This window comes from Lepus europaeus, chromosome 18, assembly GCF_033115175.1.
Source record: "Lepus europaeus isolate LE1 chromosome 18, mLepTim1.pri, whole genome shotgun sequence".
In the NCBI taxonomy this organism is placed as follows: Eukaryota; Metazoa; Chordata; class Mammalia; order Lagomorpha; family Leporidae; genus Lepus; species Lepus europaeus.
Window position 1 is genome coordinate 59,080,989 of NC_084844.1, and position 21,939 is coordinate 59,102,927.

The following is a 21,939-nucleotide window of genomic DNA, read 5'->3' on the forward strand; positions in this document are numbered from 1 at the left end:
TGGGCCATCCTCCACTGCACTCCTGGGCCATAGCAGAGAGCTGGCCTGGAAGAGGGGCAACCGGGATATAATCCGGCGCCCCAACCGGAACTAGAACCCGGTGTGCCAGCGCCACAAGGCAGAGGATTAGCCTGTTAAGCCAACGGCGCAGGCCTAGAAAAACTTCTGAGTTTTCCCTTGAAGGTATATTTCCTCCTGAAACAAAGAACTCTATGGATGCAAATGTTATCAGACAGGAGGAAGGGTGAGCAGGACCCCCTAGAGAATTGGGATCCAGAGCAGGGTGTTTGAAATGCAGATACTGGGCTGCACCTGGGAGATTGTGGAAGATTTGTCAGGCAGAAGGGGTGGGGACCCCCCACCGGGCAGGTTATCAGGTAGAAGGGGGCAGGGCAGGATGCGAATACCGGGCTGCCCCTGAAACATTGTCAGGATGACTTTGAGATGCAGATGCATATGCTTGACGTAGATGTCTTCTCTTTAGGCCTTTGTGTCACGCACATTAGCTCATAACTGACTTCCTACCTAACAGTGGTGGTGGTGGGGGGTGTTGTGTGGTCCCTCAGCAGGCCCCAGTGAGCTCAGGCCATTGGGAGCTGGATGAGCCCAGAGAGGAAAAACACTGCAAATCATACCTCACCTCGAGAAACTCACCACACAGCACTCACTCCTTCAAACACTGTTCCCCAGGTGGAGGTGCTGGGAAGTACAGAGCCCCCACCTGTTGATCTCAGCCTCTCACCAGCACAGGATGTCTGGGTGGCCCTGATTTGACTCAGGTGTCAGCCAAAGCAGAGCTCTGAGCCAGGCACAGAAGCAGGCAGTGTGCCCTAGGGCAATGCTACAGAACCCCCGCCCCTCCATTTCATTGTCCCAAATCCAAACGGCACCCCCACTCCCCATCACCTGGAGATATTTTGTCACGCCCATCCCTGGTGCAAAGGCCAGCTCAGCACCACGTTTGCATTTGCCCCTGACTCAGCCTTGTCCTTATCCTGCTGTAGATAAGGCGAGTGTTGACTTGTCTGTCCGTGCTCCATGACTGTGCACATTTGGGTAGCCTGCACACTTCGCTTAGGATAAGAAAGACCAATTTTATTTCTACAAATACCAAATACGAGCCTGTAGGGTAAGGCTGGAAACAACGCACTCATTTTCTGAGCTGGTGTTTTGGAGCTGGATTCTATACAGGAACAGAACAGAACAGAACCATGGCCTGCAGAGAGTTTGTATTTCTACCTTCTCCCCTTCACACATTCTTGGTTTGGGAGCCTGCAGAGATGTTTTGTTGTGGGCGCGGCATGTTGTTGGGCACAGGCCCGTGAGTTCATCATAAATCTCCTTGTATTAGAAGAGCTGTTTCAGGACCTGCTCACCTGAGCCCCGTGGGCAGAAGTTGGAGCCACCCTCTGCTGCTCCGGTCTGAAATACAGGTAGAGAGGATAGAGCTGGCAGTCAAGCGAATTATTTTAGGGGCATGAAGTCAGAGCCACTTAGAGGAAATTAGCTTTTACTGGAAGCTTTTGAACAGCCCCAACCTGCGTTCTTGTGGTCTGGCAGAAATGAGAAGAGACAGCAGAGCCATTGGCAGCCCTGTGGCGGCTAAGGACCAGAGGGGTAAAGAGGGCGAGACATGCTGTGACCACGCATCTCCAGTGCTGCCTGCCTCACTTTATGCCTTCAACCTCTCCTTGCTCCAGAAATCCAGATTTTTCCTTTTAAAGCATTTTTAATTGAAACAAACTTGCCTATTTTTAGGGTATGATGTGGTATTTCAATACATGTAGATGACTGTGTAATGATCAGAGCAGGGTGATTGGCATATCCATTCCCTTAAGCATTTATCATTTCTTTGTATTGGCAATGTTCAAAATCCTCTATACCAGCTGTTTTGAAAAACACTGTGAATTGTTGTCAACCACAGTTACCCATTTACCCATAGTGCCTTAACAACTGTGTTATAGAACATTGTAAATTACTCCTCCTATCCAACTGCATCCATTAGCCACCTTCTTGCCCATGAAGCCCCTGTGTTCCTAAGCTCCCCTGCCCAGGTCTTTAGGTGACTCAGCATCTTCTCCTGGGAGTAGGAGCCACACAATTCCAGTAAATCTGGCCAAGCTGCTTCCAGGAAGCACGCACGGGGAGGGAGGAGAGCAGGTTCATGTCAACAGTGATCAGAATTTCTGTATTAAAGAGTCCACAGTAAAAGAACAGACCACTTCAGCTTCTAAAGGAGATGATGTTCAGTCCTTGGGTCAAACAGCTTTCCCCGGACTGCTTCCCAGGAGGCCCAGGGCAAACAGCATGTGTTGGAGGCTGGCAAGCAGGGGTGGGAGGTGGGAGTTCTGGACCTGTTGCTAGGTTACTGGGCATGGTGGGGAGCTGGGAGTGAGGCCCTCTGCAGATGAGCCCTGAAGGACCTCTCTTTTTTTTTTTTTTTAAGATTTATTTATTTATTTGAAAGTCACAGTTATACACAGAGAGAGGAGAGGCAGAGAGAGAGAGAGGTCTTCCATCTGCTGGTTCACTCCCCAGATGGTCGCAACGGCTGGAGCTGGGCTGAACCCGCTGGTCCACTCCCCCAAACACCGGCAATCAATCGTGCGTCAAAGGCAGGAGCCAGACACTTTGTCTAAGTCTCCCTTTTGTTCTTAATTCTGCTTTTTCATACAGAACTTCTCACTAAAATATACTATGTGTCTATCTCCCCTCCTGTATCAACTCAGGGCAGGTTTGGTCAGTTTTGTTCACCGCTGCATATCTAGTGCTGTAAGTACATCATTAAGGAGAGATATAACATAAGCTTCTGAACTCTTTAACAAAAAAGGGCAAAAACACAGAACGTATTCAGCCACAGGTGTGTTCACAGCCCTGCAGGCGGGGAGTGACATGTGCTGAGAAGTTGCCCTACTTCCAGCCTCACAATTACCCAGCTTCTCCTGACCCAACCACAGTGCTTAGCCACCCACCCTGACGGGCAGCTTGCAGTAGCTGGGCTAGTAGAGCTGGACAGTCCCTATAAAAATCCTCTCAAGTCTGCGAGGGAGTGGGGGACTTTGGTCTCTGTGACTGAGACCCTCTCTCCCGTTTATTCTCTAATGAACTTGTCCTCGCTGTTGCCTCCTCTCCCCGTTTTGGATTCTTTCACTGATGCATTTCTTATCCAACACCTGTGAGCACAGCATTCCTTAGGACAGTGGATGCGGTGTTTAGAGGACACAGTTCCAGACACACTAACAGTAGAAGCTCCTGGAGGCCCAGTCCTAGCTGCTGTTGAGTGAACCAGTGGATGAAAGATTTCTCTGCCCTTAAAAAAAAAAAAAAAAAGACAATAAAAGTGGGGTAAGCGTTTGCCATAGCAGTTAAAATGATGGGTTGGGACCCCCACATTGCAAATCAAGCTCCCCATTCTAGCTACTGGATAATGTGCACCCTGGTAGGCAGCAAGTGCCACCCACATGGGAGATCTGGACTGGGTTTCTGGTTGCTGGCACCTGAGGAGTCAAACAGCAGATGGCAGCTCTAACAAAAATATTAACTCACAAAAGCAAAGTCCTGGTTGTATTTGCCTGGTTAGAACATGGACATGGACTGGGTTCCTGGCTGTTGCAGGCATTTAGGGAGTGAACCAGTGGCTAGGAACTCTGCCTCTCAATTACATATTTAAAATAAGGGCAAAAAAAAAAAAAAATTGGGGGAGGAGGCTAATTGTTGTCACCTGGTCTCAGGAGCTGCTCACATAATTGGTGTCATTGGTTATAGGGGCTGGATGGGAACCAGACACTACTGGCTCTGACATGGGGTGCTTGCTGTGAACAATGCCGTTGTAGGTGGGTGGCAGATTTGAAAACCAGATCTGGAGGGGAGAGTGCTAAAGTGTGCTAAAACGCTGGTTGGAATGCCAGGGGCCCAGTCCATGGGCTTGACCCCCCACCCTGATTGCAGCTTCCTGTTAACGCAGGAAGTGGTGATGGCTCAAGTAGTTTATTCCTGCCACTCACATGGGAGACCCCAGTTGAGACCCTAGTGCCTACTTCCCCCATTCCAGGCTGCTCCTGGCACTGGGGAGTCAATCAGCAGTTGACAGGTGCTCTAAAAACATCTAGAGAAAGTCTTATTTGCTGAGGAAAAACACTGAAATCTTGTATCTTCACCATCTCTAAAGACCCAAGTTTTTTTTTTTTTTTTTTACAGGCAGAGTTAGTCTTCCCTCTGTTGGTTCACCCCCCAAATGGCTGCTACAGCCGGAGCGCTGCGCCATTCCAAAGCCAGGAGCTTCCTCCTGGTCTCCCATGGGGTGCAGGGGCCCAAGCACTTGGGCCATCCTCCACTGCCTTCCAAGGCCCAAGCATCCTTAACACGTTAATGTCTCCAACATCCAAGATTTTGATTTAAAAATGTAGGACTGTTAATGCTTTCAAAAACTTGCTGACATCTGTGGAGTCACCCAGTGGATCCAAGATTTCTCTGCAACAAAAACTTTCTGGTTTGGGCTTTTCATGTAAACATGTAGTGCCAGACCTTCCTGTCTGTACTTACATATAATGGAAATTTCTAGTATGTTAAAAAGGAAACATCTAGAAGAGTTTAAGTACCTCCTCACTACTATTTTACTCTCCAAAACCAATTTTGCTACCCTTGTTTATAGAATTTTTCACTCTATTGTTCCACTTCAGCAGTTGTTCTGCATTGTTGCACAGGTTACGCACCTGTGACACCACTCCTCCAACCCCCATCACAGCCATGAGTCTGAAACCTTGCTGTTCAGCTTCCTAGTCAGCTCCCTGATGATGTGCCTGGAAGACAGATGGCCCAACACCCACGGGAGAAATCCTGGACGTACTATCCCAAGCTGGTATGGCCACTCTGGGAGTCAATCAGCAGATAGGAGCTGCCTTTCACGTCCCTGTGGTGCTTTCAAGCCATTTTTCATCCTCAACCAGCCTTTCACTTGGTGCCTTAAGTTCCTGCCCTGCTCCCCCAAACCTGCAGACCTCTGTTCCATTTTCTTGGCTTACCACTTTAGAGACAGAATCAGGTTTACACTTCACTTACACCTGCGAATTCATAGCTCATAGTTAACCAATAATCACAAAAATCTGAAAGCACTTAACTACCATCTGAGTTTTGCTTTTCACTAGATAAAAATATTAAATCAACACTTATAAATTACTTAAACCTCCCATTTTGCCATTACCCATAAAAAACTAAGCAAGACAAAGTTCCCATACCACATTCAAGCAGAAAGTCAAGTGACTTAATTTTGGTCATACTGCCAATCTTAAAACCATTCCCCACAGCATTTTAACCAGTTAGGCATACCCACATTAGAATCCCATGACGACAGACACCAAGGATATCATGCAACAAAACGTTTATTAGTATTTTGAACAGATTCAGCTATTACTGAAGCTGGTAATTTCTAAGCTTAAATTGGGGCAAATGGCTATAGTGCAGAGTAATGCCATCAGGCACTGTGAATGGCAAGACTAAAGAATTAACAGCCACCCCTCAGACGCAGGACCAGGTGCAGGGTGGACTCTTTCTGGATGTTGTAGTCAGAAAGAGTGCGGCCATCTTCCAGCTGCTTGCCAGCGAAGATGAGCCTCTGCTGGTCAGGAGGAATGCCTTCCTTATCCTGGATCTTGGCCTTGACATTCTCGATGGTGTCACTGGGCTCCACCTCCAGGGTGATGGTCTTGCCAGTCAGGGTCTTCACGAAGATCTGCATACCGCCTCTCAGACGCAGGACCAGGTGCAGAGTGGACTCTTTCTGGATGTTGTAGTCAGAAAGAGTGCGGCCATCTTCCAGCTGCTTGCCAGCGAAGATGAGCCTCTGCTGGTCAGGAGGAATGCCTTCCTTATCCTGGATCTTGGCCTTGACGTTCTCGATGGTGTCACTGGGCTCCACCTCCAGGGTGATGGTCTTGCCAGTCAGGGTCTTCACGAAGATCTGCATACCGCCTCTCAGACGCAGGACCAGGTGCAGAGTGGACTCTTTCTGGATGTTGTAGTCAGAAAGAGTGCGGCCATCTTCCAGCTGCTTGCCAGCGAAGATGAGCCTCTGCTGGTCAGGAGGAATGCCTTCCTTATCCTGGATCTTGGCCTTGACGTTCTCGATGGTGTCGCTGGGCTCCACCTCCAGGGTAATGGTCTTGCCGGTCAGGGTCTTCACGAAGATCTGCATACCGCCTCTCAGACGCAGGACCAGGTGCAGAGTGGACTCTTTCTGGATGTTGTAGTCAGAAAGAGTGCGGCCATCTTCCAGCTGCTTGCCAGCGAAGATGAGCCTCTGCTGGTCAGGAGGAATGCCTTCCTTATCCTGGATCTTGGCCTTGACATTCTCGATGGTGTCGCTGGGCTCCACCTCCAGGGTGATGGTCTTGCCAGTCAGGGTCTTCACGAAGATCTGCATTGTGACCTACAATTTTCAAGCGAAACAGGGCGTTACCTCATGACCATTCACGTCACTTCCACTCCAATAAACGCTTCAAAACCGGCAATTAACTATTTTTAAAATGCCTTAAAACTCATTACCATCTCTCAGAGACCTCCAGTTTTTACTAGACTCCCATCAATCCCTTAGAACTGGTTAGTCAAGGTTCGAAGTTAGACAACTTCTTTCAAAAGTGCTTCGTCAATTACCATCCCACGCTGTGTTTCCCAACTGCTTTAGCTATTTGAGGTTCCTCTCCCACCCTGTTCTTATTTTTCCCCAAACCGGAGCACAGCGTTGAGTAAACCGAAAACGAAAGCCGTCAAGACCCGCCAAGTTAAAAAAAAAAAAAAAAATGCCGTCCAGAGACAGGGCCCATTCCCCACAACGGTAAAAATCAGTATTTACGGTTTCCCCAAGTCACACCGGGCTACCTCCCCGCCGCCGTCCCCCTCGGAAGCGAATGCGAAGGAATCGCCATCGGTTAAGCGTCGGTTGGCGTCCGCCGGCGCGCGCGCCAGCCGCCCCAACTCCCCCCGCCACGCCAACAAGGCCCACTCTCGCGCAAGGGCTCGGCGCGGCGTCACGTCACCCGCGCTCCCCTCCCCCACCTGCCCGGCCTCGCTGACAGCAGCCCCCGCGGACCGCGTCCCGGTACCTGCGACCGAATGCGGAAAGTCTCCGAAACAACAGCCGGTGGACCCGTCAAAGACCCAACGTCACCTCAGGAAAGCCGCTCGCCACTGGACGCTCTGTGGCGACGGAGCCGAAATTTATACAGCGTCTGTTGCGTCACTGATTACGCCTACGTAGCCGCCGTCTCCGTGCGCCGGAAAAAGTAGTCCCCCCGGTCTCTCCTCTCGCGTCGCAATGAGGCTTTTCAACTGAGCTCCGAATTGCTGCAGACCGAAAAAGGGATCTTAAAAAATTGACTCCCTACTTCTTCAGGCGTCTCTTTTCCTCTTTTATGAAAATAGAGGAGAAACTATCAGGCGGATGAATTCGAGTTAAAGGGCCCTTCCTCGAAAGCTCTGGAAACTTCCTTGCTGCGCCAGCGTTGATTGGCCAGACGCGTGAGCGCAAACTCGCCGCTGATTGGTGGAGGGCGCGGCGGCTGAGTTGTTGCTGGGCTCCCTGGCGGCGGAGCCTCGGCGTTGCTAAGTGACGGAGCGCGCGTGCGCCACAAAGGCGCGCCTTCCGGAAAGAGGGGGTATTTCCGCCTGAAGGTGGAGGTGGGGGGTCTTTCGCGCCAGGTTTGCAAGCTCCGTGTCCCCGAATCCCGCCTTTTTTGTGCTTTAGGGACAAAAAGAGCGGGCTACGTGGCGGGTTTCCCGGGCTCTGCTTTGCAGGTGCCCACGGGGTTTTTTTCCCCCCTCGCCCTCCGACCAGTGTGAAAGAAACACAACCGTCCCCGCCCCCACTCTGCCTCGCTCTCAAACCAACGCGCGGTCCTCACCGTGGCCCGTTTTTTATTTTTGGTTTGGATTCTCGCAAGGTTTAGTGGAGCTTTAGTCACGGCTGTGTAGGCGGAACGTCCCTAGGTGCTGTGTCACGATCCTCATATCGGCCCTGAGGAGAATCCGTGAATCTAGGCCGTGGAGCGGGGGGTCCGCTGTGGGGGCTCCACGGCCCCGGCTGAGGGGACGCGGGGGTCGGCACGGGCAGCACCCGCCAGTGGCTCCCTAACGCAGCGGCAGGGAAAGGCGGGCGACGCGAGGGGTGGGCGAGGCGGCGGCGGCGGACGGAGCCCGAGGACCCTGAGGGAGGCCGGGGGTTGGGGCCTCGGAGCCTCCCGGAGCCGTGGGCGGCGGAGAGGAGGCGAACGTGTGTGACCCTGGCAGTTGGCCTTCTAGACGTTTCCGTGGTCACGCGAATGAGGTAAACAACGCTTGGGGAGAAAAGAAAAAAAAAAAAAAAAAGGTCCATAAGTCATTCGATGTCCGCCCTGTGTGAGCTTCACGTTAAGAAACTGTCGTTAAAGAAACGGGCCGGTGATGGGGAAATGCCTGGGTTAAAACTTTGCTGAGACCGAACGACTTGAGTAAGCAGCGGATAGGAAAACAAAAATTTCATTAAAAATGAAGACAGTTGTGGGAGTGATTGCAAACGGTGTGGGGCAGTTTATGTCTGTTTTACCGAGTCTGAGTCTGTATTATATTAGCCATCAGCGAGTCAGAATCCGCGGAGGGACCGAGCTGGAGTGCGGCTCTCCCGGCTGCATCTCCGGGTCCAGCAGTTGCCAGAACTAAGTCGTGTTGCTTCTCCGTTCAGTGTTTCCCCAAAGTGGGCCATTCGGTGACAACACAGCAAAATGTTGTCAGTGCGGGGCGCATGCTGTCCTTGTACGGTAAACAAGAGTTTTTATGGTGTGTTCCTAAACCAGACTTTTGTGTCATTTCGGGTAATGCGTTGTGAAAGGTGATTTGTAAGTGAATTAAACAGTAAAAAGAAAGCCCAAAGATCAGGAATTTAGGAATCTAGCACAGTGTTGGCAGGGTGCTGAATAAATGTTTGTTTACTGAATAAAGTGTAGTTTTCCCAGAAAAGAAAAAAAAAAAAAAAAAAAAAAGGCTTCGTGATAGCCATAGGCACTAAAACATGAAAGGAAAAACACGACTATATTGTTCTCCACGGGTAAATGGATATCGCCTGGGCAGTTCTTTTGAAAAAAACAAGGAGGGATTTTTTTTCTGGAAGCTTCAGTGATTTCACTTAGCTAGCTGTCTTTTCATAAAAATGTATCAGAAACTTTAGTTCCAATTACAAATTCACAATTGTTACTCAGCGTTACCAGGTGATAACTTAAAATGTGGACGTTATAGTTCATATTTGGCTGTTTATTTCAATAGTTATGAGACAAAATCCTAATTTGTTACAATCAAGATAGAAACGTTGATATTGAATGCCCAAAGAACACAGCAAAATTATGAAGTACTTTGATCTTGAACCTCAAACTTCCAGAAATCTGCCCTTTTTGGAAATAACTACTTTAAAATGTTATTATGAAATAGCAATACATAATGAAAATTTAAGATAATATAGCAAACACCATAAAACCACCAATTTCCTTTTTTTTTTTTTTTTTCGGTTTTCAAGGTTTTATTTAAACACAAATAAAATGCGCACCCAAGCCGCCTACTCATTTTCTTCACTGCGCAGCCTGGCGTTGGGGTTGGTGACCCTGATGGCCAGCTGGGCTGCTCTCTGCACAATGGCCTTGCGGTTCTTGGAGGAGATGTTGTGAGCAATCTCTGCACAGTAGGGTTTGTTGCACATCAGCAGCATCTCCAGCTCCTTGACGTTGTGGACCAGGAACTTCCGGAAACCTCTGGGCAACATGTGCTTGGTCTTCTTGTTGCTCCCGTAACCGATGTTGGGCATCAAGATTTGGCCCTTGAATCTTCTCCGCACCCTGTTGTCAATACCTCTGGGTTTCCGCCAGTTACGCTTAATCTTGACATAACGGTCCGACTGGTGGCAGATGAACTTCTTGGTCCTCTTTTTGATGATCTTGGGCTTCACCAGGGGTCTGAGGGCAGCCATGGTGCCTCTAGGAGAAGGCAGCCACCTCTGGAGGCAGCGCCGAGGAAGAGAAGCAAGTTTTTTTTTTTTTTTTTTAATTTTTTTTTTTTTTTTTTTTGACAGGCAGAGTGGACAGTGAGAGAGAGAGAGACAGAGAGAAAGGTCTTCCTTTTGCCGTTGGTTCACCCTCTAATGGCCACCGCGGTAGCGCGCTGCGGCCGGTGCACCGCGCTGTTCCGATGGCAGGAGCCAGGTGCTTATCCTGGTCTCCCATGGGGTGCAGAGCCCAAACACTTGGGCCATCCTCCACTGCACTCCCTGGCCACAGCAGAGAGCTGGCCTGGAAGAGGGGCAACCGGGACAGGATCGGTGCCCCGACCGGGACTAGAACCCGGTGTGCCGGCGCCGCAAGGCGGAGGATTAGCCTGTTGAGCCACGGCGCCAGCGCAAGTTTTTTTTTAAGATTTAATTATTTTATTTCAGGCCCAGCACTGTGGTGTAGCAGGTAAAGCCACCACCTGCAGTGCCGGCATCCCATATGGGCACTGGTTTGAGTCCCGGCTCCTCCACTTCCAATCCAGCTCTCTGCTATGGCCTGGGAAAGCAGTAGAAGATGGCCCAAGTCCTTGGGACCCTTCACCTGCATGGGAGACCCAAAAGAGGCTCCTGGCTCCTGGCTCCTGATCTGTGCAGATCTGGCTGAAGTGGCCTTTTGGGGAGTGAACCAGCACATGGAAGATATCTCTCTCTCTCTCTCTCTCTGCCTCTCCTCTCTCTGTGTAACTCTTTCAAATAAATAAATCTTTTTAAAAAAGATGTATTTTATTTGAAAGGCAGAGTTACAGAGAGAGAGGGAGGGGGAGAGAGAGAGAGAGAGAGAGGGCTTCCAAGCGCTGGTTCACTCTCCAAATGGCCTCTTCAGCCAGAGCTGGGCCAGATGGGAGCCAGGAGCTGCTTCTGGGTCTCCTATGTGGGTGCAGGAGCCCAAGGACTTGGACTGTCCTCCACTGCTTTCCCAGGTACATTAGCAGGGAGCTGAGACTCAAACCAGTGCCTATATGGGATGCCAGGGCTATAGGTGGCTACCCACTACACCACAGCATAGGCCCCATTTCTGTAATTCTTTAAAAAAAAAAAAAAAGGTGGTGCCTGGACATAAAAAGAAAAAAAGCACCCAATAAATATTAGTTATATGAAAAAAGAGAAAGGGCTAGCATCGTGGTGCAGCAGGTTATACCGGCACCTGCAATGCTGGAATCCCATATTGGAGTGCCGGTTCAAGGCCTGGCTGTTCTGCCTCCAATCCAGCTCCCTGCTAACACTCCTGGGAAAACAGGGGAACATGGCCCAGGTGCCTGTGCCTCTGCCACCTACATGGGAGACCTGGGTGAAATTCCTGGCACAGACTCAGCTGTTGGGGCCATTTGGGGAGTGAGCAGGTGGATGGGAGCACTCTGGCTCTGTGTAAGCTCTGCTCAAATAAATAAATCTTAGAAAAAAGAAAAAAAAGAAGCAGTGCATACAGTCTTTTGTGGAGGCCTAGAGGAAGGGGCAGTTTAGTTATGTGGGGGACCATGAAGTTTCAGAGCAAGTACTGTTGGGCCATTCACAAGGATGAGTGGGCTTGTCTAGGCATGAGAGCAGGAGGAAACATGAGAAGGCTTGGGTGTTGAGGAAGTAGTGGGTAGTTGTTTACAGCTGGAACCTAGGGTGGCTGCCAGTGGGCAGGGGAAGCAGAACTGAAGTCTCCACACTGTCCAGCCCCACTGGCCACTGCAGTCCTTAGGAAACACCAAGCTCTCCCTAACGTCTGGATCTTTGCACTTGATCTTGCCTTTACTTAGAACTGCTCTCACAGCCATGTCCTTTCCATGTTTTAGGAAGCATAAGTGGCACGTCCTGAGAAAGGCTGTCTGTGACATTAGCCGTGCTCCTGGGACTCAATCACAGTTCTCCAGTTGTCTGTTTCATAACAGTGTCATGTTTAATCAATCTGTAATTTTATAATTTTGTAGTTTTATCTCTCTTTTCCCCCAGAGAGAATGTAAACTGCATGAGGGTACCAGGCCATGTCTACTAGTCTATCACTAGCATAGTGTCTGGTACATAACAGCACGTAGTAGTTATTGAGTAGATGACTAACAAGGGCCCAGTTTACTGTGCTAAGGACTTTAGACTTCTTTCTATAATTGTTTTGCTTGGGAGTGACCTTATCAGAATTTCTATTTTAGTATAACTTGTTGACATCTTAACAGGTGAAAGGGGATGAAATTGAGGCCTTCAGAGACTGTGGCCATTGTCCAAATAAAGTATGATGAGCATCTATAACTAGACAAGGGGACGAAGACCAGCATCCCTAGGGAAAGCAGGAGGAGAGCCCCTGTTGTCACACAGTGGGTCGATGCCGGCATCCCATATTGCAATGCTGGTTGCTCAGCTTCCAGTCCGGCTTCCTGTTAATGCACCTGGGAAGGCAGCAGAAGATGGCCAAGTGTTTGGAGCCCTGCCACCCACATGGGAGACCTGGGTGGGGTTCTTTGCTCTTGGCTTCAACCTGGCCCAGAACCGGCTGTTGTGGCCATTTGGGGTGGAAGATCTCCCCTCTCTGTCTGTTACTCTGCCTTTCAAATAAGTACGTCTTTAAAGAAAGGAAAACAGATTAGTTGTCTCTTGGGGATGGAGGCAGGGAGAAGGAATGTGGTAGGATGAATTATTGAAGGCAGAGAGAAGCTTTTGGGGTAATGGAAATGCTTATTGTCTTGGTTGTGGTGATGGTTTCATGGGAGTAAACATTTAGAAGCTTGGCAGTTTGTATACTTTGAATATATGCACCTTACTGCTCGTCAATTATACCTCAAAGCAAGAACACTTTTAAGAGATTTATTTTCATCTATGTGAAAAGCGGCCTGACACGCAGAGATCTTTCATCTGCTGCTTTACTTCCAAATACCCAAGCACTTGAGCCATCCTCTGCTTCCTCTCAGGATACGTTAGAAGGAAGCTGGATCAGAAGCTCTCCCATAGGGAATGTGGATGTCCTAAGCAGTGGCTTAACCCGCTGTGCTACAGTGTGTGTCCCTCTCTGTGCCTTTAAAAGTCCCAGCCCGCCCTGATAGGCCTCTGTGATCTGTGAGAGCACGCTCATTCATATACTGGACTGCAGCCTCCCGCCGTCCCAGTAAACTCATTTCTCCTGGAGAGTTTCTCTTTAGGTTGACATACTCATTCATCCATTCCCTTTCTTACCCCTGTAGATTGTAAGCCTCTGGAGGTCAGAGACTCTGTCCCATTCATGGCTGCCCAGAGGAACACCTGGCACAGAGTAGGTGCTAAGTAAACATCTGCTGTCTGTCCAACACTCCCGGACGGACTGCGAGGCTGTGCCTGGAAGAGGCACCAGCACGCAAATGGCCTCCTTGACACAGCAGAGGGGCAGCCCCTTCCTCTAAAGAGACACACCTTTCTGGCTTCAGTAGCCTGCTCCTGTCTGGCTCATTGGAGGCTTTGCTGTGCTGCCTACCCTCAGGCACATTCCTGTAACAAAGGAAAAGTGAACAAATAAGATGGGTGGTTGGGGGTGTGGGCTTAAAGCACTCTGTCCATGGTACTGAGAGCATCAAAGGCCTTGGTGACCAAGTGAGGTGGTGTAGGGTGGAGAAGTAGGAGTCAGAGAGAAGGTGCTCAGAATATGGAAAGGCCCCATCACCCAGGGGAAGAGGGGAGGTTCAGGCCCCAAAGTGGCCCCTGGGTAAAGGGCACTGAAAAAATGTTCCAGGGTGGGAGTTATGGTCCAGGATGCCCACATCCTATGTCGGAGTACAAGTTTGAGTCCTGTCTACTCTGCGTCCAATCCAGCTCCTTGCTAATGCACCTGGGAAAGCAACAACAGATGTTTGGGTGCCTGTCACCTACATGGGAGGCTCAGATAGAGTTCCACACCCCTGGCTTCAACCTGGCCTGGCCAGCTTCAGCTGTTGTGGGCATTTGGGTATGGAACAAACAGATGGAAGATCTGTCTTGAGTTTCTCTTACTCCTTTCCCCCCTGCCCCTCCCGCTTTGCTCTACATTTCAAATAAATTTTGTTTAAAAGTTCTCAGAGGAAACAGAAATTTGAGCCTGTTCTGAGGGTTCTTGTTTTGTTTTTACCTTTAAGAAATAAAAATATTTATTTATTTATTTATTTATTTGAAAGTCAGAGGTACACACGGAGAGAAGGAGAGACAGAGAGAGGTGTCTTCCATCCGCTGGTTCACTCCCCAGTTGGCCACAATGGCCAGAGTTGTGCTGATCTGAAGCCAGGAGCCAGGAGCCTCTTCTGGGTCTCCCACATGGGTGCAGGGGCCCAAGGACTTGGGCCAACTCTGCTTTCCCAGGCAATAGCAGGGAGCTGGATGGGAAGTGCAGCAGCCAGGTCTGGAACCGGTGCCCATATGGGATGTCAGCACTGCAGGCGGCGGCCTCAATGAATAAATCTTAAAAAAAAAAAAGAAAAGAAAAGAAAAGAAATAATACCAAATGCTCATTAGTAAGCATTTACTGGAGGCTGAGGACAGGAACAGTTGTGGCCTTGAAGGGCACCAGAATAGACCACTCCAAAGTGAGCCTTTGTTTTTTTTTTTTTTTTAAGATTTTATTTATTTATTTAAGAGTACAGTTACAGACAGAGGGAGAGACAGAAAAGTCTTCCATCCACTGGCTCACTCCCTAGATGGCTGCAACAGCCAGAGCTGGGCCTATCTGAAGCCAGAAGCCAGGAGCTTCTTCCAAGTCTCCCATGCACTTGGGCCATCTTTGGCTGTTTTCCCAAATACATTATCAGGGAGCTGGATAGGAAGTGGAGCAGCTGGGACTTGAACCCACACCCATATGGGATGATTGTAGACAGTGGCTTTATCCACTACACCACAGTGCCGGCCACATCAGAGAAATCTGATAAAGCTTCTTTTCCAACATGGTTGGAGTTGTTATTGCTTGAACCCTACGTATGTATTATGTGCATTATTAGTATAACAGTCAAGAGTTAAAATCTGTTGCTGCCATGAGGAAGTAGACTAGAGGGCGGGACAGGAGACTGGTGAGTCCACTGGATGTGGGCAGAAGTTCAGGGTGCCCAAGGTCAGTGCCCTTCCCTTCATCACAGCTGGGCCACCTGCTAACTGTGTGACCATGAGTGAGTGAGTTGCACTCACCCTCACGTGGACAGCAGGAGCACCTGCCTTGTGAGGATTGCCACTCAGCACTCGCTGTCCACTGTTAGGGCTGCCCAGGAAGAAAGGGTGTCTTTTTCTAACTCAGAAGCCTTGACAGAGATTCTTTGCTTGGACAAACTTGAGTGCGGTTTCTGTACCTTCTCCTGGGCCCATTCGTGTACTTCCTTTCACAGATGTAAAACGCAGCTCGAACAAAGACCCTGCTGTCAGTTTAGCCTTAACTCCCTTCCTTGATATCTGACAGGTTCCTCATCCTCCACCCATGTGAAGTCTGGTCACCCCAGGCTGTCTTCCGCAAGAATACTGCCAAGTCAGTTTAGCCAGAATCCCCCTCACCCCGATGTCTCCTCCTAGTAATTTTCCATCCTCTGACAGCTGTAAATCGCCACTTTCCTGTGGTGTACTTAGCACTCTCTCCCACTGCACCACTCTACTGCAGTAGACCCTGAACTTATCAGAAAGTCCTGAATAAAAGTGTTACTGTACCCCATCAGGTGTCACTGAGTCATTTTATTTATTTATTTTAAAGATGTGTTTGTTTATTTTTAATAATTTGTTAACCTAGCATTGGGGTCAGCGCTGTGGCGTAGTAGGTAAAGCTGCACCTGTATGGGAAAACCCAGAGGAAGCTCCTGGCTCCTGGCTCCTGGCTTTGGATTGGCGCAGCTCTGGCTGTTGCGGCCAATTGGGGAGTGGACCAGCAGATGGAAAACTTCTCTCTTTCTCTGCCTCTTTCTCTGCCTCTGTGTAACTCTAATTTCAAATAAATACGTATTTTTTTTTTTTAAAAAAAAGAATTTACTTGAGAGGCATAGTTACAGAAGGAGAGAGGGAAAGACAGAGAGAGAAGTCTTCCTTCCATTGGTTCACTCCCCAAATGGCCACATGGGCCAAGACTGGGCCAATCCGAAGCCAGGAGCCAGGAGTTTCTTCCAGGTCTCCCATGTAGGTGCAAGGGTCCAAGGACTTGGGCCATCTTCTATCTACTACTTTCCCAGGCCATAGCAGAGAGCTGGATCAGAAGTGGAGCAGCCAGGACTTGAACCGACATCCATATGGGATGCCAGATCACAGGTGGAGGCTTAGCCCACTACGCCACAGCACCTGCCCCAGATTTATTTATTTGAAAGGCACAGTTACAGAGAGAAGGAGAGGAAGAGACAGATCTTCCATCTGCTGGTTCACTCTCTAAATGGCTGCAACATTCAGGTGCAGATCAGGCGAAAGCCTGGAGCCCTGAAATCCATCCTGGCCTCCCATGTGGGTGACCAGCCCAAGTACTCGGGCCGTCCTCCTGTGCCTTCCCAGGCACGTTAGCAGGAATGCTGAACCAGAAGAGAAGCAGCCGGGACTCAAACCAACACTCACGTGGAATGCAGGCATTGCAGGCTGTGTCTTATCCTGCTGGGCCACAACACTGGCCTCGCTGAGTCATGTTTACTTGAACCGCATCCGTCAGCCTGCTGAGCCCTGTGCCAGCTCAGACTTTTTTGCCAATTGGCACCAAGGTTGGTGGTGCCCTAGAAGATGCTCAGAGGATCTCATTTTCCCACAGGTATGTTGACAGGAGGGATGTAAACACTCAGAGAAATGACATCAGGGACAGAAGTGAGGTCTGTCAAACAAGCTGAGCAATGCGAGTGCTTCTGCCAGTGCACCCTAACCTCAGGCAGGTTCTTCTACCCCAAGCTGGATTCCCTGCTGGGAAGCTCGCAGGCCCCTCAAGTGTGTAGGTACAAAATGGTGTGAGATAACGGCGTTACCTCCTTGCTACTGTACCTGCCGCCAGCTGCATGACACGGGGCCGCCTCCCCCCTAGTGGTCGCTGAGGATTCTGCACATTCCCAGGGGTGAAAGAACTCTGGAGGGCGCTCCAGCCAGGTCCCACTCATCGGGCATAGGCAAATCTTATCAAAAAAGGGTATTTGCATCAGAGGGTGCTGCTGTTTACTCTTATGCTTCTACATTTATAGTATCCTTGTTTTCCAGAGGAGAATTTACACAGCAGTGCTTTAAAACTGCAAATTGAACACACATACTGTTGTCAGATTCTCTTAAAATCCTACAGGATTTTGCCAGTTTTTTTTTTTTTTTTTTTGAAGGCAGAGTGGACAGTGAGAGAGAGAGACAGAAAGGTCTTCCTTTGCCGTTGGTTCACCCTCCAATGGCCGCCGAGGCCGGCGTGCTGCGGCCGGGGCATTGCGCTGATCCGACGGCAGGAGCCAGGTGCTTCTCCTGTTCTCCCATGGGGTGCAGGGCCCAAGCACTTGGGCCATCCTCCACTGCACTCCCGGGCCACAGCAGAGAGCTGGCCTGGAAGAGGGGCAGCCGGGACAGAATCTGGCACCCCGACTGGGACTAGAACCCGGTGTGCCGGTGCCACAGGTGGAGGATTAGCCTATTGAGCCACGGCGCCAGCCCGTTCCCCAGTATTTTAAAAAAATTATTTGAGAAGAAGAGACAGAGGCAAAGAGAGAGCTCCTATCTCCCCCAAATCGTGCAGCAGTTGAAGTTGAGGGCCTGGAACTCAATTCATGTCTCCCAAATAGGTGGCAGGGACCCAATTACTTGAGCTACTACTGGCTGCTTCCCAGGGTCTGTCTGAGTGGGAGCAGGGCCAGGACTTGGACTCAAGCACTTGGATAAGATGGGAGCTTCCCAACAGTCCTGACCACCAGGCCAAGTGCCTGCCCCTTCCCAGAGTTTTTGCCTTGTCCCTTAAGAATTGAGGGTTGTATCTTTTCTCGTGGGAGCACATCACATACTGGACCGTTTTCACTATATCCTGAGTCACCAGAGACTTCATCATCATTGTTGATTTTAGGCGCCTAACCTAGAATCAAAAATGTCCACGTTAGGGGCCGCACAATAGGTTAAGCCACCATTTTTGATGCCAGCATCCCATATTGGAGTGTCGGTTCAAGTTTCAGCTGCTCCACTCCAGCATCCTGCTGATGTACCTGGGAAGTCAAGAGAAGATAGCCCAAATACTTAGGTCCCTATCACTCATATGGAACATCTGGATGGAGTTCCTAGCTCCTGGCTCTGGCCTGACCCAGACCTGGCTGTTGTGCCATCTGGGGAGTGCACCAATGGATGGGAGATCCATTTTTGTCTCTGCCTCTCTCTCACTCTGCCTTTCAAATAAACCTTTAAAAAGTCCTATTTTTTGTTTAAATATTTATCTATTTACTTGAAAGGTAGAATTACAGACAGAGAAACACAGAGACATCTGCTGGTTCATTCCCCAAATGGCCACATCAGCCCAGGCAGGGCAGTCTCCCACGTGGATACAGGGGCCCAAACACTTGGGCATCCTTTGCTGCTTTCCCAGGCACATTAGCAGGGAGTTGGGTCAAAAGTGGAACAGCCAGGACTTGAGCCAGTGCTCATTGTAGGCTGCTGGCATTGCAGGTGGCAGCTTAACCCACTGTGCCACAACACTGGCCCTAAATTTGTTTAATTGTAGTAAAATATACATAAAATTCACCATTTTCACAACTTTTGCACCATTTGCCAGCTTTAGGCACATTCACATTGTGCAGCCATCACCACTACTCACCTCCAGCATTGTCACCTTCCCTGACTGAAACTGGACCCAGAAGCACAACTCCCTCCAGCCTCTGTCACCTGCCATTCTACTTTTTGTCTATGAATTTGACTGCTTCTGGTACAAAAATGACCATTTCTTGTTTTTACAAGTGGACTTTTGTATCCTCAACCTGCCATGTTATACATCACGGTGTGCAAATTATGAGTAGTTTTTTGTCTTTTTTCTTCTACTTGCGCTTTAGCATGCAGGATGAGTTTATTGTGGTAGTTTATAACAAATTTCACTGTCTTAACTTCTTTTAGTGTACAATTCAGTGGCTTTAAGTGCATTCATGATGTTATGCAACCATCACCAGTATCCGTTTCCAAAGCTTTTTTTTTTTTTTTTTTTTTTTTTTGACAGGCAGAGTGGATAGTGAGAGAGACAGAGAGAAAGGTCTTCCTTTTTGCCACTGGTTCACCCTCCAATGGCCGCTGCGGCCGGTGCATCTCGCTGATCCAAAGCCAGGAGCCAGGTGCTTCTCCTGTTCTCCCATGCGGGTGCAGGGCCCAAGCACTTGGGCCATCCTCCACTGCCTTCCCGGGCCATAGCAGAGAGCTGGCCTGGAAGAGGAGCAACCGGGATAGAATCTGGCGCCCCGACCGGGACTAGAACCCGGTGTGCCGGCGCCGCAAGGCGGAGGATTAGCCTGTTAAGCCACGGTGCCGGCTCCAAAGCTTTTTGATTATACTGAAACCCTGTACTCATTAAACAATAACTCCTCATTCCCTTCTCCCCGAGTCCCTGTTAACCACTATTATACTGTCTATGAATTTATTTTAAAGTGTTATTTATTTGAAAGGCAGAGTTACAGAGATGGAGGAAAAGAGAAATCTTCCATCTACTGGATCACTCTGCAAGTGGCCACAGTGGCTGGGGCAGGGCCAGGTTGAAGACAGGAGCCTGAAATTCCAAACTGGTCTCCCACGTAGGTGGCAGGGGCCCAAGCACTTGGGCCATCTTGTGCTGCTTTTCCTGGCCCATAGGCAGGGAGCTGGATCAGAAGCAGAGCAGCGGGAAAGCGACCCAGTGCTCATAAGGGTGCTAGTATTGCAGGCTGCACCATGTATGTTTAAAGACATACATGTGCGCATCTGGCTAAATTCCTGAACTCTGGGTAAAGGGAGAAATCAGCAAGTTTTCATAATGAAGGAAGAGGCTATTTTGATTACTATTATTTGTTCAAGAGAGAGAAAGGGAGAAAGATCTTCCATCAGCTTCGTCCTGATGCAGACCGTCAGAGGCAGCCGTACTTGGGTTCCTGCCACCCACCCTGGCAATCTGAATTAAGTTCTGTGCTCCCATCTTCAGCTCTGGCTAAGTCCCAGCAATTGTGGGCATTTGGAGAGTGAACCAACAGATGGGACCTCTCTCTGTGTGTCTCCCAAATAAGTAAATACAAGCTTGTAAAAAAGAATCAAGCTAAGTAGTTAAAACAGAGTGGTATTGGTATATGTCACAGTATATGCAGAAAGTTTGAAAGTACTAAGACTTAAATATATAAAATTTCTAGAAGAAATTATCTCTGGGGGTAGGAGTAGCAATGAGATTTTTTTTTCCAATGTGACATTTAGAAAATACCATGAGGGCTGGCGCTGTGGTACAGCGGGTTAACACCCTGGCCTGAAGTGCTGGCATCCCATATGGGTGCCTGTTCTAGTCCCGGATGCTCCTCTTTCGATCCAGCTCTCTGCTGTGGCCTGGGAAAGCAGTAGAAGACGGCCCGAGTCCTTGGACCCCTGCACCCACATGGGAGACCACGTAGAAGCTCTTGGCTCCTGGCTTTGGATTTGTGCAGCTCCGGCCATTGTGGCCAACTGGGGAGTGTACCAGTGGATGGAAGACCTCTCTCTTGTCTCTACCTCTCTCTGTAACTCTGTCTTTCAAATAAATAAATCTTTAAAAAAAAAAACCATAAAATAATCACAAATTGGCCTTCATCACAATAAAACACCTCCACTAATCAAAGACAGCATTAAGAAAGGAAAAAGGAAAGCCAACCCTGGGAGAACTCATTCTCAGTATATTATCTGGCAAATGACAGGTTTTTAGACATAAATACCTCCTTTGTATCAAACAACCCAACTGATAAAATGGGCTGATTCTCAGAGGAGTGCTTGTAAACAGGCGCCTCAATAAAATAAGAACTCCAGATGGTCAGTAAGCACATGAAAAGATGTTCCACCTCACTACACAAGAACATGCAAAATAATGCCACAAAGAGACATCACAGAACAAACAGGGTAAATCCAAAGACTCATAAGATCACAAGATATTGTGATATATAGCCCAGATATCTCTAGTAGAGTGTAAGATGGTATAACCACTTTGAAAAAATGATTTAGCAGTTCTTACAAAAACACAGTACTCACCTATGACCCAGAAATTCCACTCCTATGTATATACTGAGGAGAAATGAGTCCACAGAAAGACTTATAGAAAAATATCAATGCAGAAAGTAGCTTTATTCGTAATTGGCACACATTGGAAACAGACAAATAAACTTGGATGTATTCATAAATAATATCACAGAAGTAAAGCATACGCAGTACACAACCGGGATGATTCCTAAAAACATGCTGAGTGAAAGATGTCAGATATAACAGAGTCCATGATGGTTTTTTTTTTAAATTTTTTTTTTTTGACAGGCAGAGTGGATAGTGAGAGAGAGAGACAGAGAGACAGGTCTTCCTTTTGCCGTTGGTTCACCCTCCAATGGCCGCTGCAGCCGGCACATCGTGCTGATCCGAAGCCAGGTGCTTCTCCTGGTCTCCCATGCGGGTGCAGGGCCCAAACACTTGGGCCATCCTCCACTGCCTTCCCGGGCCATAGCAGAGAGCTGGCCTGGAAGAGGGGCAACCGGGATAGAATCCGGCGCCCCGACTGGGACTAGAACCCGGTGTGCCGGCGCCACAAGGCGGAGGATTAGCCTGTTAAGCCACGGCGCCGGCCTGAGTCCATGATGTTTTTAAAGGACATTCGAGAATAGGCAAAACTGGGGCCAGTGCTGCTGGCATCCCATATAAATGCCAATTTGAGTGCCAGCTGCTCTGCTTCCAATCCTGCTCCCTGCTAATGTGCCTGGGAGAGCACCGAATGATGGCCCAAGTGCTTGGGCACCTGCTATGCACATAGAAGATCCAGATGGAGTTCTTGACTCCTGGCTTCTGCCTGT

The 21,939-nt window shown here is 49.1% G+C and overlaps 2 protein-coding genes across 2 annotated transcripts; both read right to left on the reverse strand.

Annotated features, from left to right (window-relative positions):
• Positions 1 to 5,360: 5,360 nt before the first annotated feature.
• On the reverse strand, positions 5,361 to 7,205 carry UBB (ubiquitin B). The gene is made up of 2 exons (XM_062216250.1): positions 7,098 to 7,205; positions 5,361 to 6,424 (listed from the first exon to the last, which is right to left on the reverse strand). Exon 2 carries the CDS (start codon positions 6,416 to 6,418, stop codon positions 5,501 to 5,503), a length of 918 nt encoding a protein of 305 aa, XP_062072234.1. The 5' UTR covers positions 6,419 to 6,424; positions 7,098 to 7,205; the 3' UTR covers positions 5,361 to 5,500.
• Positions 7,206 to 9,513: 2,308 nt separating this feature from the next.
• Positions 9,514 to 9,985, reverse strand: LOC133776934 (large ribosomal subunit protein eL32-like). The gene has a single exon (XM_062216252.1). It carries the CDS (start codon positions 9,980 to 9,982, stop codon positions 9,575 to 9,577), a length of 408 nt encoding a protein of 135 aa, XP_062072236.1. The 5' UTR covers positions 9,983 to 9,985; the 3' UTR covers positions 9,514 to 9,574.
• Positions 9,986 to 21,939: the final 11,954 nt, after the last annotated feature.